The sequence below is a fragment of the Plasmodium gallinaceum genome (genome assembly GCF_900005855.1).
Source record: "Plasmodium gallinaceum strain 8A genome assembly, contig: PGAL8A_v1_87, whole genome shotgun sequence".
NCBI lineage: Eukaryota > Apicomplexa > Aconoidasida > Haemosporida > Plasmodiidae > Plasmodium > Plasmodium gallinaceum.
In genome coordinates this window covers 1,376,982-1,395,395 of record NW_021628251.1, presented here as the reverse complement: position 1 = coordinate 1,395,395, position 18,414 = coordinate 1,376,982, and the positions used below count along the sequence as shown (strand labels likewise).

Here is an 18,414-nt window from a genome sequence, read left to right as displayed (position 1 = left end):
AATTTATATTTAATGATATGTATTAAAAATTAAATATTTGTACATTTTTTATTAATAAGATAAGCTTATAATAATAAAAATATATATATATGTATGAATATTAATTATGTTAGAAATTACCTAAAGTAACAATTTCCAAAAAAAAAAAAAAAAAAAAAAAAAAAAAAAAAAAAACAAAAAAAAAAAAAAAAGAAAAAAACAAACAAAAAAAAAAATCTTTGTCTTTCAAGAAAATGAATTTATAAAATACAAATTTTATGAACAAGTTAACATAATAAATATCAAAATATTATATTAAAAAAAGAGATAATAAAATATTTATAATAATTTAACAAAAATTATGAACATACATATATATATATATATATGTAGAGGAAAACTTTTAAATTAATGAATATAAAGGAAAATTAAATATTTATAATCTATCTATATTAAAATAGAGGATATTATGTTACCTTTATACAATTTTTTCTTTATTTTACTAATGTTCTATTTAAATACACATTTTTATTTGATATATTTTCATTAATGTTAGAATTATCTAAACCTAAACTTCCTTTTGTACTCATGGACGATAAATTTTTATACCCATCTTTTTTGTTTTTTTGTTTTAAAGCACAAAATTGTGAATTGACTTTATTTTTTTTCTCATTCATTAATTTTTCTATTATATTCTTATTATCATATGCAATTGTATCGTTTTCTTCTATTAAAAAGGATCTTTTCTTTTGTGGAATAATTATATGATCTGTATTAGACTTAGAATATGCATATATATCTTTGCATTCCTCATTAATCATTCTTTCTTGCTCTTCCCTAATTTTTGTAATTTCATCATTTAATTTATTGATATAGCTGTCTTCGAATATCTTTTTATCCTTTGTACTTTTCTTATCACAATATATATTTTCATCAAGTGAATAATCATTTTTTATCACTTCAATATTATTAGGATATTGATCATAATCGTAGTCATTTTTCAATTCATGATTATTGTTAAAATGTGGAGAATCTATAATGTATCCCTTATCATTGTAATGTTCTAAAAATTCATTTTTGTCATAAGAATAATCAATATTACTGTTCTTCATTATTTCTTTTAATGCTCTTGATTGTTCAGAGGAAGGGTAATTAAAATGTGGAAAATTTTCATTTTTTTTTGGTTCTTCCTAAGATAAAAAAAAAAATATATATATATATATATTATTTTTAACATATATATAAAAATAATTCATATATTTTTTATTTATTGTTCTTATATATTTTTTTTTCTTTATAATTATTTATATGTATTATAAAAATATACATATATATATATATAGATTATAACCTGAAATGTACTTTTTCTTTTGATATAGTTTTTCCATTCTATTTCAGTCATTCCTATTTTTTCTGCCACATTTTTGCATAAGATATCTTCAGGGTTTAATATTTTATAATTTCCTATCCACATTTTAGGTTTTCTTTTATTTGGATAATATACATACGTTCCTTGAATTGAGTTCCCTTCAACTATAAATGTAACCAAAATAAGTCAAATAAATTAAAACATAATGTCCTATATATCTAATTATTATAAAAAAAAAGTATACTCTAAATAAAAAATTCTACATTATATAATAAACTATAAACAAATAATGAAAAAAATAGAAAAGGTATATCATTTATTTGAATCGTGCTAATAAAAATATATTTAGACATTTTCTAAAGAAAAAAAAATTCTATATATTAATGTTGTATCATTAATAAACATAAAGTAATTTTTTATTAATATCACTTATATACTATTTTTTTTTTTTTTTTTAAAATATATAATTATATTTATCTAATGAAATATTTAAAAAAAAAAAAAAAATTTAATTATAAAATAAATATCTCATGAATAATTTCATTTTTATAAAATGTTTACTAGTATTATTTTTATTCAAAGCTTCAAGCATCATCTCCTGAGGAAACTCGGGATCTTCTACCATTTCAGGATCCCCCTGAAAGTGAAGATTAATTTTATATGCACATATATATATATATTTCCTTCTATGCGTTTATAAAAACTTTATTGAATTCTTCTAATTATTTTTATATCTTATTTTTTTTTTTTTATTTTACATTCATATACCTCATTTATAGTTCTGTATTCCCCTATTTTTGTAGTTAAATCTTGTAATGTCATTGGCTTTTTTTTTTGTTCACTAGCTATATTTCCCATTTTACAAAAATTCAATATAAAAAATATTTTAAAATTTAAATGTTACTTTAAATGAAAAAAAAAAACAAAATAAATTAAAAAAAAATGTAAAGATACTATATAAATGAAAATTTTGTAATTTTTCTAAAATATGTGTATAATTTCTTAAAAATTTTAAAATATATATTTGATAAATGTATATGTATGTATATACATATTAAAAGTTATGAATATGTTCTATTCTATTTTTTCATTCTTTTCAAAAAAAAAAAAAAAATGAAAACTATAGTTAGAATTCTATATTTTCACACAAAATTTTTAATTTTACAATTTTTTATGAGATATGTAAAATAATGCATTGGAAGAAAAAAAAAAAAAAAAATCGAAAAGAAAATTAATAATTTGCACATTAAGGCATTATAATAGATCTATATTACCGTTGTGTTATTTTATTTTATTTTTTTTTTTTTTCATGAAATATTAACATGTATATTATTTTTTTTTCTCCTTAATTTATTTACATTTTAAAATAATTCTACGAATTTATCTATTTGTCTTTTTCTTGTAATATATATAAAGTTTATTCAGTAGAATTTTCATGTTCGTTTTTAAAATGAAATTTGTAGATACTGTTTTTTTTTTTTTTTTTACAAACTTTTTAATCTTAAAAAGTGCTTTAACATAATATAATTTTATGCCGTAGCACATGGGAAAAAAAAAAAAAAAAAAAAAAAAAGTTTATGTAACAGATAAATATGTAAATAGTTAACTTATCCTTGTTTTAAATTTCTTTTTTCAAAATACACAAATTAAAAGCCCTTTTTGTTTTCTATAGAACATTATATAGGAAAAAAACATATATATATAATAACTCATTGCTAATTAAATAGAAAATATTTTACAAATTTCTATTTTATATATTCATGAAAAACATTATTTTTCTATTTTTTTTTTTAGTAAATATATTTTATTTTTTTTTTTTTAATTAAACATTCTTATGATATAATGTTAAATCTTATTTAGAATAATGTCATATTCTTTCTGTATATCATTTATAAGGTAATACTAGTTTAAATTATTTTGTGTGCAAAAACAGGTTTCAGAATTTATAATGATTATAGATAGATATATTAATTTAGGAGTTTTATAAAAGGTATATAATTTAAGGAATTTTATATTGATGTTGTTATCTAAAAAAGATTGTGCAAGTTTATGCAGCATAATTTGTTTGTGTGCATTTTTATGAATCTAAGATATAAAAATATATATGCATGAACTGTTTTTTAGAAAAAGAAAGTAAGAACTTTTAAGTTTTTGTTTGTCTATTATATGAATATATAGAAACGTTTTTATCACAGTTTTCAATAATGTAGAATAAAACTATATGTATCCAAAATATAAATGATTACATACCCTTTCATAAAAAAGTTATATTTTTGTTGCTACATCATTACAAGGTTTATTCTTATAAAGTTCATTTTAACTTGTAGAAATGTAGAAATGACAATATCAAATAATGTAATATATTTATATTTACTACTTCTTTTAAAATTACTAGAAAAACTTTTTCTTTATAATTCTTCCCAGTATTCTTTTAATGACTTTTCATTATAAAATAACTTTATATAAATTACAATTAATATACTACAATTAAAATTTCCTCTTTTAATACTTAATGAACATTCAAAAATAAAAAATCATTTCCTTTTTATTTATTTTTTTAAATAATATAGTTCAACATTATTAAATTATTTATATTAAAAATTCATAATATAAAAAAATAATTTCTTCTAACAGTTTTTGCTATATAAAATTTATGGAAAAACAAAAGATTTTAATGGTTGATAGAAGAATAAAAAATGAATTAAAGGTAACTATCTTAATAATAAAAACTATTCATAATATATTTTACATACATATAAAAAAAAAATTATGAAATGGTATCCTATTTTACATATTATAATATATATAAATTTCTCTTAATAATAAAGAAAAAATTATTAAAGAGGTAAAGTAAATACATCATATTTTCTATATAAAAAGTTATTTTGTTTAAATTAAATAGTTTATACATTTTCTTATTATAGCATTTATTTTATATGATGAAAAAAATATATGTTATTTTTATATTTAATTCCTTGATTCTCTTTTAATGGAAAAATATGTTAAAAATAAAATATTGATAATCAATAATTTTGCAATATAAATACATATTTCTATATTAAAAGTTGTTTTACACAAAATTACATAAATTAAAATATTGGTATAAATAAAGCATTATACATTTTTATTTTGTTAATTTAATTTTAAATTAAAAAAAAAAAAATTTTAATAAATTAAGATGGACACATATTTTAGCATATTAATTGATATAAAAATACAGTATAAATCTCATTTATAAATATTAAGACATAAATTCTTAAAAAATATATAAATTTAATATTATATATTTTACTCAATAAACGTATTTCTTTATATTTTTTTTTTTCTTATGATTCCATTAATTTCATTTTTTATTACTTTTACATTGCTTATTTTCACTTTTTTTTCCCAATAGAAATTAATATATAAATTTATTTCTCTATAAATTTACCATTATTAAAAATTTATAATATAATTTTTTTAGAGAGTTCAAATATATTTTCATTAAACATTACATATTTCATTTATTAAAATATTTTTTACTATTAAAAAAAAAAAAAAAGAAAATATATATATATATATATATATATATAACTAATTGAAAAAAAAAGATCAGATAATGATTAATGAAAATATTCTCTTGAAAAAAATTAAATTAACGTAAATTTTTTTAGAAGATTTTTAAATGTCTTTGAAATAAAAGAGAATAATGTATTACATATGTATGTTTTTTAAAAAGGGTTTTACTAAATATGGAAGATAAAAATGCATTTTTATTTCATATATATAATACAGAAATAAATGAAAATGAACGAGAAGAAAGGAATAAAATTAAAAATTATTCCTTTATAAAATTACCTAGTATATCAGAACCATCAAAAAATGTTCTATATCATTTTAATGAAGAAACTAATGAATTATATTTACTTGAAAGAAACTATTATAACCCAAAAATTGAAACAATACGGCATGAAAAAGATAAAATAAATAAAAATAATATTTCAATATTTATTAACAATTATGCATTAGAAAATGCATATAGTTATTATTGCTATCCAATAGATGCAATATTTATTTTTATATCTATAATATATGAAAATTGTTCACATAATAAATTTATTACATTAGAGAACTACTTAAATAATATCTTAAATGACAATGAGAAAACAAAAAATGAAGTCATTAAAAATACATTAAGTATTTTTAAAAAAAACGTTAACAGAATAAAAGATAGGTTAAAAATAGTGTGTGACGAATTACATGAAAATGAAATGTTTTACTATAAGCCGAATATAAATAAAGTGAAGAATTTTTATAATTTTAAATGCATAATTCTATTTAACTACATAATAGAAAATCAAATTATTTTTCCAGATTATGCCCAATATATGGAAAAAGAAATACTGGAAAAATATAAATCGGATGAAAATAGACATCCATTCAATTTAATAAAAGAAGAAAAAAAACAAATAGATAAATATAACCAATATAAAAAATATATAGATAACTATTTAATAGAATTTAATAAACAACATTATAAAATTAATGGAGATAACTTACGAGCATTTATTTGGTTAGTTATAAAAGGTTTTATGTGTTTATCTCTTGAAGAAAAAATTATACCTGATGATATTAACAAAAAATTAAATGAAATTAAAGAAGATGAAGAAGAAAAAAGAAAAACACAAAATATGATATTTACAAAAAATAAAAAGCATCCTTTGCAAGTTCCTAGGAATCAACCAATGATAGATTCTTTTTTTAAAAGAAAAAAAATAAAATAAACAATTTTTTAAAACATAATTTAAGTATTTTATTTTAAAAATAATTTATTTAGATGAATTTGTATATATATATATATATCTTCATACAAAAAAAGGTGTATATTAGAATAATTACATTATTTATATTTGCTTATTACAATTTCATTTCTTTTATTTTATTTTTTTCCATTTCTTTATTTTATTAATTATAAAAAAATAAACAAAGGTATAAACTTATTTTTAAATGTTTATATTAGTTCAACAGTTTCATGAATTTCAACCATTTTTTTAAAAAATATATTGAAAAAAAATATTGGTATATATAGAAAATATGTAATGAAAGAATATATATATTTTTTTTTAAATTAATAATATTTTTAGAGAATATTTATTAAAGAAATATGAGTTATTAAATATAATTAAACTTTCAACAAAAAAAAAAAAAATAAATCAACTATGATAAAATAAAAATAAACCATATAGAAATAATATAAGGATTATGTTAAAATATTAAAAGATTTATAAAATACAATTAATGATAAAAGTATCAAAACAGTTATAATGATATTTCAATATATATGAAAATTTAAATAATTTATAAATATAGAAATAAATAGGATATTTTTTATTTATATCATATATATTCTTTTGAGTAAATGTAAAAGGGTAGATAAAACACAAAAACCTCCGAATTGATGAACTAAGGCCAAATATATGGGAACATGATGAATTACAACACTTATACCTGTTAGCATTTGAGTAGTTGTAATAATTGGTAGTAAGAAAAAAAACCGTCTTGTTTTTTTACTCAAAGATAATGTTTTAGAATAATAATACAATAGAAAACTATTTAAAACAATTATATAACTAAGCATTCTATGATTAAATTGTACTACTGCAGTATTTTCAAATAATTGCTTATATTTTTTTTTTTTTTGCATATAAAAATTTCTTACATCATCAGGAACAAATTTATCTAACATTTTTGGCCATGTGTTGTAAGCATAACCTGCATCATTACCTGCCACAAAACCTCCATACAAAATATTAGAAAAAGTCAACAGGGTAAATGCAAATAACCCTAATTTCATTTTCTTAGTAATATTTCTTTTTTCATACATTCCGTGTATCAGTTCATTTCTTAAAAATTCGGACCAACTACTTAATTTGCTTTTTTTAAATTGCCTTCTTAATTTTCCTAATTCAATTAATGTTAAAGAATTAACAAATGTATAGCTATATGTTACAGTTGCACACAACAAGTGAAAGACTAATCTATATGGAGAAACCCTTGGAGTTTTGTTTTCAGTTTCAGGTTTATGAAAACCACTTTTTACCATCCACCAACCTACTAAACCTTGAAATATCCCTAATGTTAAAACGAAACTTAATTTTTTAATCATGTTTTTTTTCAAAGAGCGTTTAAATAAAAAATAACCAGCACCACTAACAAAAAATAATCCAATACCACGACCAAACATTCTATGCAACCATTCATTAAAAAATATTTTCTTATATTCATCTAATGAAATGTTATAGTGAACTTCTTTATATTCAGGGGTCATTTTATATTTTTCAAATTCTTCCATCCATTCTTCATTACTTCTTGGATATTTTATACCCTGAAATTTCCAATGGGTTATTGATAAACCACTTTCAGTTAATCTAGTATATCCTCCTATACTTATCATACCTAATATTAACAAACTACAAGTGTTCAACCATATACCTACTTTAAATTCATATCCTTCCTTCACCAAATTTTTACATTTTTCAACTTTTTTTAAAATATATAATTCTTCAACCTTGTTTAATTTATTAAATGTACTTACATAATTTTTATTAAACAATATCCTTCTCTTCAATACATTTCCAAAATTTTTTTGTATGTGATAATTCTGAAAAATTCTATTAAAATACATGTTAATATTTTTCTTCGCATCTATCAATAAAATTCTTAATATAAATAAAAATTACACAAAAAATATGTTGTGTAAGATATGCATATATAAATATTCTTAAAAAAAAATATATTTAGAATAAAACAAAAAAAAAAAAAAAAAAGAGAAAATTAAATTATTGAAATTAAAAAATTCAAATTTTCAAAAACTTAAATTATATGTTAATTTTAAAATTACATTATATCTATTTAAAATTTTTAATGCTTCTACTTAGCCAAATATAATATATTTATTAATTCATTGTTTTTTTTAGTTTTAATATAATTAAATTATTTAAAAAAAGTGCTGTTGTATTATAATCAAGATGTTTTCTAGATGAAAATATAAAATATAGTTCAACAAATGGTATTAAAAAAATGTATTATTATAAATTTTTATAATATGAGAAAAATAAAAATATTACGACATTGTAAAACTACTATTATTATTTTTTTTTATCCCAAAATATCAATTTAAATTGTATCATTTTGTAATTTGAAAACCTACCTAACAAATTTGAATAAAAAATATTTTATCGAAGAAATCACCCTCGAGTTAATAGGTAATATTTTTTTTTTTTATGTTTCCCTTTTTTTCCCTTTCCTTTGTTTGAATTTAAATTTTTTTTTATAACACAGTTATCAACAAATTTATTTCATTTACTTTTTGAATTTTATTTCTCTTAATTTTTACGTTTAAAAAACATATTAATATTATTTATTTTATTTTATATCTTAATTAAATATAATTTGCAAGTAATTATGAATATATATTTATTATGTAAAACTGAAAATATTAAAAGAATAATTATAATTTTTTTTTTTTTATAAGACATTTTATTATATAAAAGAAAAATTACGTGTAAAATAAGCTTAAATTTTACATATTAAAAGTAATTCTTTTATATCACAATAATTAAATGTTTGTATTTTCTTTTCAAAAAAAAAAAAAAAAGAACATTACACTTGTAAAATTATGAAATTTCATTGAAGCATTATTATTATTTTATTTCTTTTCTTTTTCGTATATCTATATTTTATATATTAGGAGGAACAAAATAAATATATATTTTTAAGTAAAACTGTAAAACAGTTAATACTTCAATTAAGAACTTATTGAATATTCTTATAATTAATGTATGATCTCATATCATTAATAAAACATACATATGGTATTTTAATAAATAGCTATTAATTTAAAGTAATCTGCTAAAATTAGTTTGAATACATTATATAAATTTATGTAGGAAATTTCGGAATAAACTAAATAAAACAATTATAAATAACAGACAAAAAAAGAAAAAAAAAAAAAAAGTATATGATATAATAAAACTTCAAATTTAAAACAAAATTAAAACATATCATAAATTATATGATAAATTAATTTTTCATTAAAATTTTTATAATTTTGTGGTAAAAAGAGAAACAATATAATTAAATCAATGGTTATATTTTAATTAACAACAAGTGTTGCAATTTTCATTATCAAAGTTTATGTAATCAACTGGAATATATGAACTCGTTTTTTCTATCTTGTATTCATTGTTCATCTTTTTAATGGTAACGTTTTTTTTAATCTGAAATAAAAAAGAAATGATAAGAAATTAAGTTTCTAAATTTAGTATTTCCTATATTAACAAATATTTTTATCATATACATATATAAATAGTTATATTTGCTTTAATATATTACAGGAATAATAGGATCATGTAAATAGTTCTTATCATTTTCGTTATCCTTTGGTTTCATCTTTTTGACAATTGTGTGAGTCAAATATTCATTTTCAGAGGCATTTTCATCTTCTATATCATTTTTTATTATGTAATATCTTAAATAATCCATTTCTTCAGGAAAATGAAGAAAATCATCAGAACTCTTTTTTTCTTTATTTAAAATATCTTCATTTTTATCCAAAGAATTATTTTTTACTGAATATAAATATTTAAAAAAAAAAATTTTTTTGTTAAAATTTAAGAAACTATTGAAAAAAAATGTGTTAGAGAAAAAAATATAAAGGTATATATAAATAATTACAAAAAAAAAAGCATAACATATAATAGTACATTTTAGAACATTTCTTGTGTGACGTAAAGCTATATCCTTGTAATTATAACATAAATTATAAATTTTATTTTTCTTTAGATAAGAACAATTCAACTTAAGTAGCTCAACTGGATAACAATTATATGTTCCCTAAAAAAAAATAAAAAGGAAATTTTCTTGGTATATATACTTTTAAATAATTGTATCATTTTCATTTATTTATGTAAAAAAGTTTTAATTTTTTTTTCTGTCATATTAATTCATATTAAAATTAAAAAATTCTATATTTAAATTGTTTTTCTTTATTTTTTTTTTTTTTTTTTTTTTTTTTTTGGATACAAATATATAATATTTTATTTTCTTTATAAATATGAATTTTTGGTAAGAACAAATTTCTTTAACAATAATCTAATTCTATGTAAATATATACATGTGAATATAATTTTTAATTTAAATAATGAATATAAGCTAACATTTTCAAGCATGACATATACATAATTTTCCCCTATAAATTTTATAAATTTTCCTCTTCCCTCAGGAGCTATAACTTCATATGTATCATTAAATATTTCAGTCGTTTTATTTTTTTTTTTTACTTCTTCTGTTTTTGTTTCGTCACTATATTTGTTATCATTTTTTTGTTCTTTGTTTTTCTTTAAATTTTCTAATGAACTTTTATAGTAACATTTGGGATGTGACATATTATCAAAAATTTTAAAACTTTTATTATTTGTTATTCTTTCTAAACTATGTAGAGAATTTGAAATATTTGAATTCTTTGAAATAGAAGAAACAGAATAATCATAAATGATACTAAATTTGTTTTCATTTTTTGATGGTTTCTTATTAAAAACTATTCCGTGATCTTCATCACAATGTTTTATTACTGCATTAGCCATGTCATATTTATTACACATTTTTAGGTAATTTACAAAAATATCTTTTTTCTTTATGCTTTCCATATATATATAGAAACTTTTATATTAAACTTTAATATATATACTTAATTTCTTATAAATAAGAAAACAACTAATTTAAAGTGTATTTTAAGATCTTTGTTGTTGGAAAAAAGAATCAATAACAAATTGAAGTTAAATATACACAAATAAATTAAAATCAGTAAATTTTAAATATGGTAATGTAATTGCAAACAATACAATAATATATCCCTTTTATTAAAATAACAGAATATTTTTAAAATTAAATAATTAAATAAAAAATAGACAATACAAGAATATGTCCTTTTTATTAAATAACAGGTTATTCTTAAAATTAAACAATTAATAATATATTGCTCTTAAATAAAAAAATAAAAAAATAAAAAATAAATAAATAACTAAAAATATTCTTCATTTACATGACTTATTAATAAAAATATGCGTTTTTTTTTTTTTTTTTTTTTTTTTTTTTTAATCATAATATAATTATGTTTAAATAGCAATTGTTATATTATTTACAGGGAAATTTATGTATAAATTTATACTACAAAAAAAAAAAAAATTGTTTAATATTATTTAATTTATCTTTCAATTTTATAAAAACAAGTTGCTTATTTTAAGTAATATTATATTATTAAGTTATATTTCATTGTAAAATAAACTATTGAAAACGTTTCCTTAAATTATAAAATTTGATAAATTTATCTAATGCACACTTTACATTTAAAATAGAAAAAAATAAAATAAATGAGAATATGTTTTTATAATAATAAATAAAATAAATAACATGCATTAAATATATAATTTAATTTTAACATGATTTAAAAAAAAAAAAAAAAAAAAAAAATTAAGATTCAATGAAATTAGAAATGTTTTGTAGCCAAGACATATATTCTCTTTGTTCTTTATCAATACTGCATGAATCAATAAAATCACACAATTCTGAGTCTACTCCCAAATTAGCTAACCATTCATCAAGTGAAGTTTGTAATGAGTCATCCAAATCTTCAAATTCAGGTCCATTATATGATGACACAGAATTTTTTCCTTCTTCATTTTTATAATATTTGACGTTCCCTATCATATATCTAAATTTTTCATCATTCTGTAAGGTAGTACAATAAAAAGTGATACCTCCTTGTTTGTTTGGTTTTTCAACTGTTACTGAGAAATCGGTCATTTCTGCCTGAGCTTCATTTTCTCCTTCTGCTTGAAATGGAGAAACAAGCTGAAAATCAACAATAATTTTCATTCCATCTACATTTTTGGTCAACACCATATTTACATCTCCTTCTTGTTCCTCATATTTCCATCCTGATGTTTGTAAAAACTTTTTGATATTTTCTGGTGCTTCATAATTGGATTTTTCATGTTGTACCTCTGCTTTCACAACTTCCAACAATTTTTGAGATTCACTTGAAGAAAATGTTCTTTTATTAATAGCACTGAAATTTGTTTGTAACCTCTGATCATATTTTCCAATGTTGTTTATGTTTGTAATTTTTCTTTTATTTAAGTTGGCCAACCTATTTACAGAATTGCTAATCTGCTTATTAAATGGTTTACTTTTAGATAAATTTACAGTATTTCTAAATATAAAATTCATTTTTTTAAAGAATATGTTTCAATAAAATATATGGATTTTTAAAGAGCTTAATTTAAAATTTAAAAAACTATTAATATCCAAAAAAAAATTATTTAATTTATTAAATATTTTAAATTGATATTTTTATTATTTTAAAATAATAAAGCAAAAGCTTACAAATTATAGTTATTTTGTTTTCTTTTTTTTAAATAAGGAAAATAATGTTTTATAATAAAATTATCTACTCATATTTTTTTTTTAAAGAAAAATTTTATTCAAATGAAAATTTTTTTTTGAAGATATGCTTTTTTTTTCTATTTTTACATATTTTTATATTTTTTCATTTTAATTAACATCCATTTAAAAAAAAAATCACATATGTATGTATATTCAAGTACTTATGTAATAAAGCAAACCCGAAATTTATAATGAATCTGTATTTTAAAAATTTTTTTTATAAGGTTTTTATTTAAATAAAAATGAGATAAAATGAAAATATTTTTCTATTAATATAATAAATTTATGTAATTTATAAAATATATCTTTATTTTTAAAAAAAATATATTATTTATATTTGTATCGTATATTTAAAAAAAAAAGGTTATTCAAAAAAATGTTTATACATACATTTTGCATAGAAAATATAATTTTAATAAAATAATATTTCGTTTGTTAATATTATTTAGGTAAAAACAATGACAACGTAAGTGTATTATAAGATTAAAATTTAATTTTAATTTTTAAATTTAACATATATTTATTATATATTTTAATTAAAAATAATATTTAATAATATAACAAAATATATAATATTTATATATATTTTTACAGAGTTTTTATTTTACATATAATTTTTTTTAATAAATGAAAATTTTGTTTTTAATGAGAACATTTTTATAAGAATAAAAATATGTAATACGTTAATTTAAAAAAAAAAAAAAAGAAAATTACAAATATTTATAAATGTATAACAAAGTATTTATTCATCGTATAATTGATTAAATGGGAATCTATGTAATTTTATATGAAGTTTTTTTTTAATTAAAATTTATATATAGGAACACTTTTTCAATACAAAAAAAAATTTTATAAAAAACAGTATAATTAATTTACATATATATATATATATATATATGTATATATATATGCCTATTTGAGAATTTGAAATTCATAAAATGATAAAAGTATTTATTTTATAGAAAAAAGTTGTATTTTTTTTTTTTCATATTCTCTGTTAAAGTATTAAAATGAACGAATTGTAAAATTTTATATAGATTTTATATATGCCAATTTATAATTTAAAAAAATCTATGCAAATTTACATATATATTCTAACATTTTTTATGATAAATTTTATTCTAACTTTTTATATTTTATCTATGTAGAATTAAATATTGATTCGTATTTTAGTTTATTTTTTCCTTATAAATTATTTATTGAAAAGACAAAATTAGTATAAAAAGAAATAAAGGAAAAACAAAGAAAGTATTAGCTAGTATATTAAAATTATAATAGAACACAGAGAAAAATATATATATATATATATATAAATTTAGCAATTACCAAGGATCAAGTATTTTTTTGTGGATTTCCAAAATAAATATATATATTTAAACAAATAAATTATATAGTAGTATATTTCCTCATAAGCTGATATGTTTTAGAAAATGTTACAAGAAAGAGATTTAGCAAGAGAACCATGCCCTGATAGAATAATAGAAGATATGGGTGGGGCATTTGGTATGGGTTGTGTAGGGGGTTATATATGGCATTTTTTAAAAGGTGCAAGAAATAGTCCAAAAGGAGATATATTAAGTGGAGCTTTATATAGTAGTCGTATGAGGGCACCAATTTTAGGTGGGAACTTTGCTGTTTGGGGAGGTACATTTAGTTGTTTTGATTGTGCTTTCCAATATGTAAGAAAAAAAGAAGATCACTGGAATGCCATTGGTAGTGGTTTTTGTACAGGTGGAGTTTTAGCTATGAGAGGAGGATGGAGATCTGCTTCAAGAAATGCTATTGTTGGAGGAGTCTTGCTAGCCATTATAGAAGTAGTCTCTATTGTACTAACACGTAAGACTACCCCAACACCCAGACAACAATTTCAACAACAAATGGAGATGGAAAAAAGAATGGCTTCAAAAAATAATAAATAATAATTTTATTTTTGCATACATTTAAAAATTGTTGTAATATTTGTGTTTTTTTTTTAATTTTTTCCTTTTTTTTTTTTTTATTTTAATTAATATATATATATATTTATATAAATCTTTAATTAATAAATTTTTTTTTTTTTTTTTTATATCCAGCTATGGAGCTTTTACTACGCATATTTAATTTTATATACATTTTTTTTAAATATTAATTTATAGGTTCCTATTCATATTATTTTATTTATATACATTTTTTTTTTATATATTTCCATTTTAATTTTATATTTTACTATGTTTTACTATTTTTAAATAACAATTTATATTATCCTATATTATTTTTGTTTTATTTTTAATTGAAATTTATAATTATTTGTTATGTCTTAGTATCACATGTTTATAATATATATATATATATATATATATTTTTTTTTTTTTTTTGTCATAAAATTTAACGAAAATTTTATAAAAAATTTACAAAAAAAATGCAATTAAAAATTATAGAAATATTTTCTGTCTACTATTTTTTATATAAGTTTGTTTTAAAATTAAATTTTATGAATCATAATTTTTTCAAATTAACCTTTTATGTTGTGAAGAAGGTTTTGTACTTTTTAATTTTATTGTTATTTGATGTTTTTACAATTTTTTTTTTCAGAATTAAATAAAATAGGAATTAAAACCAATAAAAAATTAAATAAAATTAATTAATGAATACATAAAATGGTGTATAAAATTTATTTATATGATATTTAAAAATTCGTTTATAGTACGTGTCTGAATTTTTAAAAAATTAATGTATATATGTATATAAGAAAATCAAAATAGTTTTAACTATGTTTCAATAAAAAATAAAAGTATTATAATAAAACAAAATATTATTTTTCTGAAAAGGTAAAAATAAAAATTATATTCTTATTTTTCATTTATATGGTAAAATAAATGCAGAATTTTTTTTATACTTTATAGGAAAATATGAAAAAAAATATTTTTTAAAAAAAGAATAATGAAATAAACAAAATTTTAAACTTTAATAACATTAACATATATTATTCCTTTCAACACTTTAAATCATATTTAAATTGTTAAACCATATTAATAAAATTGTAAATTTTTTATTTTATAATTTTTTCTTATGAGTTATGCTGATTAAAAATCAGGTCCTCTTGATAAAACTTCTTTACATGTAGGTCGTAACAAAATAGTGTGCTCCATTTGAGAAGTATATGAATTTTTTATATCACATAAAGGGGGATAAGGTTCAACAATATTTAAATCTACTAAAGTTTTTAAAGCCATAAAATGTCTTGTTTGTCCTAAGTCATCTAGCCATCTACGACAGAAAGGTAATGTATCAAAATTATCATTAATAACTTTTAATAAAGATTTAGCTGAGTTCAACCTAATAGGAACAAATTGCTTGTCTGGATTTCTCATATAATGAGAACATTCATTTTCGTGAGTAACATAACCTTTCCCAGTTGATGCAAAAGTTTCAATAGCAAATAATTCACCTTCTTCCATAATTTCATTTTTCTCTTTCTGCTTAACAATAGGTACACATTTTCCTCCATGTATTATATATTTATTAATGGAATGACCTCTTAAGTTGCTAATAGCTTTAATCGGATAAATTTTTTGATTCAATTCTATTTCATACGATTCTATAGCTTCTTGAATAGCTTCTCCAATGTCACACATTCTTGCATCTATTCCTGCTTCTTTTATACCTGTGTTTGTTCCATCCTGAGTAGCTTTAATAAGATTATCATATTTTTCGTTAAATGCTATTGTAAAAGCACAATCAATTATATATCCATTAACATGTACTCCGAAATCTAGCTTACATACATCATCATATTTTAAAACAGTTTCATCTCCATAATTTGGTGTATAATGTGCCGCACAATGATTTAAAGAACAACCTGTGGGAAATCCCCAACCACATTTTAATTTTTGTGCTAAAATTAATTCTTTTGTTTTTCTCTCTGTTGCTTGAACAATGTCTATCATTTTTTTTCCTGGTTGAATATATGTTTGAATATATTTTCTAACCTGCCTATGACACTCTGCAGCTTTTCTTAAATCTTCATAATAATCCATACTTATTTTTTCTCTTTCCTTTTTTTCTTGTAATGATTTTCCACTTAATACATACTTATAATCTAATATTTCACCAACAGGATAATTTTGGTTTTGAAATAATAACTCAATTGGTACTGTTGGCGGATTAGTTTGGAAACTTTTTTCAACTTGTGGCCAATTTTTTAACAATCTTATATGACTATTATTTTGCTCCTCTATAAAATTTTCTTTTAATACTATGTTTTTTTTTATTTTTTCTATATCATAATCCTCTTTATCTTCTTTTTTTTCATTTTTTTCCACTTTTTCTTCTTTTTCTTCATTTTTTTGAATGTCATTTACATTTATTTCATTCTTAAATTCACTTAATATTAAATCTAATTTATCTATTTTTTTTTTGTTTTTATTCTTTTTATTAGATTTGTTTTTATCATCATTAATATTATTATTTTTTTTACTTTTATCACTCTTGGAATTTTTTGTATTTTTATTATTATTAATGTTATTCACATTTTTCTTATTATTATTATCTAAATTAACACCTCCACTTTTTTTAACCTCATCATTCATGTTTTCATCTTCTTTTTTTTCAACAGAATTTTGAATTGCGTTATTTGCTTCTTTTTCATTGGTATTTATAATTTGTTCATTTTTTTCCTTAATTACATTTTCCATTATTTCTTTTTTATTTATATCTTTTATTTTGTTTGATTCATTATTTGAGATTGTTTTTTTCTTCACATCTATATTTTTATTTTTTTTTTCTACTTTTTTGTTTGATTTATTCATTTTTTTTATTAACTTTTTTGAGTATACTTCTATTTTAAATATCTATTTTTGTTTCATTAATAATATTTTAATTATTCTTATCTATTGCTTTAATTCTTATTTAATTATTTTTTTAGTATTATAATAATGAATAAAAAAAAATTATTTTAAATGCAATACATATCAGCATATTTCTCTTTATTTATTATTTTTTTTTTTTTTTTTTTTTTTTTTTTTTTTTTCGTTTTATTTTTTTTTTTTTTTTTTTTTTTTTTTTTTATTTCGTATTAATTTTTTTTCTATCTTTATTTTTTATTATTAAATATTTTTTGACGCTATTTTTAAAATTTTTACTTATATTTGTTTTATTTATTTTTTATATTTTTAATTAATATTTTTATAAATATATAACTAATTGTATGTTATTTTTTATTTTATTCATTTATAAGAAATTTACAAATGTTGTATTTTATTCTTATGAGAATTTGAAATATTTTTTTATTAAACTTTTTTTTATAAAAGAATAAGATTATATGGAGAAAATATATTGTATAAATGTTATAAAAAATGTTATAGATTTGATAATTTCAGTATATTTGCGTAAACAACAAATTTATTTAAGTAATATATAAATTTTTGTTTTACAAGAATTTGTTTTACCAATTTTTACTGAATATCATAATATAAGAAAAAAAAAATTTATATATTTTAATCAAATTTAAAAATTTTTTTTAGTTAATTCAATAAATTATATGCAAAGAATTAATATTAACTTTTAGCTTTTTTTATAAGTATTTTCATTGTTAATACTTTTTA

General features: G+C 18.3%; 7 protein-coding genes across 7 annotated transcripts; 2 read left to right on the top strand and 5 right to left on the bottom strand.

The window, feature by feature from the left end:
* Positions 1-473: 473 nt before the first annotated feature.
* Positions 474-2,206, bottom strand: PGAL8A_00306700 (conserved Plasmodium protein, unknown function; the record flags this gene model as incomplete). The annotated part of the gene is made up of 4 exons (XM_028672073.1): positions 474-1,169; positions 1,331-1,512; positions 1,910-1,985; positions 2,117-2,206. 4 exons carry the CDS (start codon positions 2,204-2,206, stop codon positions 474-476), a joined length of 1,044 nt encoding a protein of 347 aa, XP_028528663.1.
* Positions 2,207-5,079: 2,873 nt separating this feature from the next.
* PGAL8A_00306600 (conserved Plasmodium protein, unknown function) lies at positions 5,080-6,111 on the top strand (the record flags this gene model as incomplete). The annotated part of the gene is made up of 1 exon (XM_028672072.1): positions 5,080-6,111. The coding sequence occupies one exon, from the start codon at positions 5,080-5,082 to the stop codon at positions 6,109-6,111; it is 1,032 nt and encodes a 343-aa protein (XP_028528662.1).
* Positions 6,112-6,719: 608 nt separating this feature from the next.
* PGAL8A_00306500 (cytochrome c oxidase assembly protein, putative) lies at positions 6,720-8,012 on the bottom strand (the record flags this gene model as incomplete). The annotated part of the gene is made up of 1 exon (XM_028672071.1): positions 6,720-8,012. The coding sequence occupies one exon, from the start codon at positions 8,010-8,012 to the stop codon at positions 6,720-6,722; it is 1,293 nt and encodes a 430-aa protein (XP_028528661.1).
* Positions 8,013-9,486: 1,474 nt separating this feature from the next.
* PGAL8A_00306400 (conserved Plasmodium protein, unknown function) lies at positions 9,487-10,989 on the bottom strand (the record flags this gene model as incomplete). The annotated part of the gene is made up of 4 exons (XM_028672070.1): positions 9,487-9,606; positions 9,722-9,957; positions 10,093-10,222; positions 10,546-10,989. 4 exons carry the CDS (start codon positions 10,987-10,989, stop codon positions 9,487-9,489), a joined length of 930 nt encoding a protein of 309 aa, XP_028528660.1.
* An 868-nt stretch (positions 10,990-11,857) lies between these two features.
* Positions 11,858-12,616, bottom strand: PGAL8A_00306300 (conserved protein, unknown function; the record flags this gene model as incomplete). Its single annotated transcript, XM_028672069.1, has 1 exon — positions 11,858-12,616. The coding sequence occupies one exon, from the start codon at positions 12,614-12,616 to the stop codon at positions 11,858-11,860; it is 759 nt and encodes a 252-aa protein (XP_028528659.1).
* Positions 12,617-14,262: 1,646 nt separating this feature from the next.
* Positions 14,263-14,751, top strand: PGAL8A_00306200 (mitochondrial import inner membrane translocase, putative; the record flags this gene model as incomplete). Its single annotated transcript, XM_028672068.1, has 1 exon — positions 14,263-14,751. One exon carries the CDS (start codon positions 14,263-14,265, stop codon positions 14,749-14,751), a length of 489 nt encoding a protein of 162 aa, XP_028528658.1.
* Positions 14,752-15,894: 1,143 nt separating this feature from the next.
* Positions 15,895-17,619, bottom strand: PGAL8A_00306100 (methionine aminopeptidase 2, putative; the record flags this gene model as incomplete). Its single annotated transcript, XM_028672067.1, has 1 exon — positions 15,895-17,619. One exon carries the CDS (start codon positions 17,617-17,619, stop codon positions 15,895-15,897), a length of 1,725 nt encoding a protein of 574 aa, XP_028528657.1.
* Between the last annotated feature and the right edge of the window lie 795 nt (positions 17,620-18,414).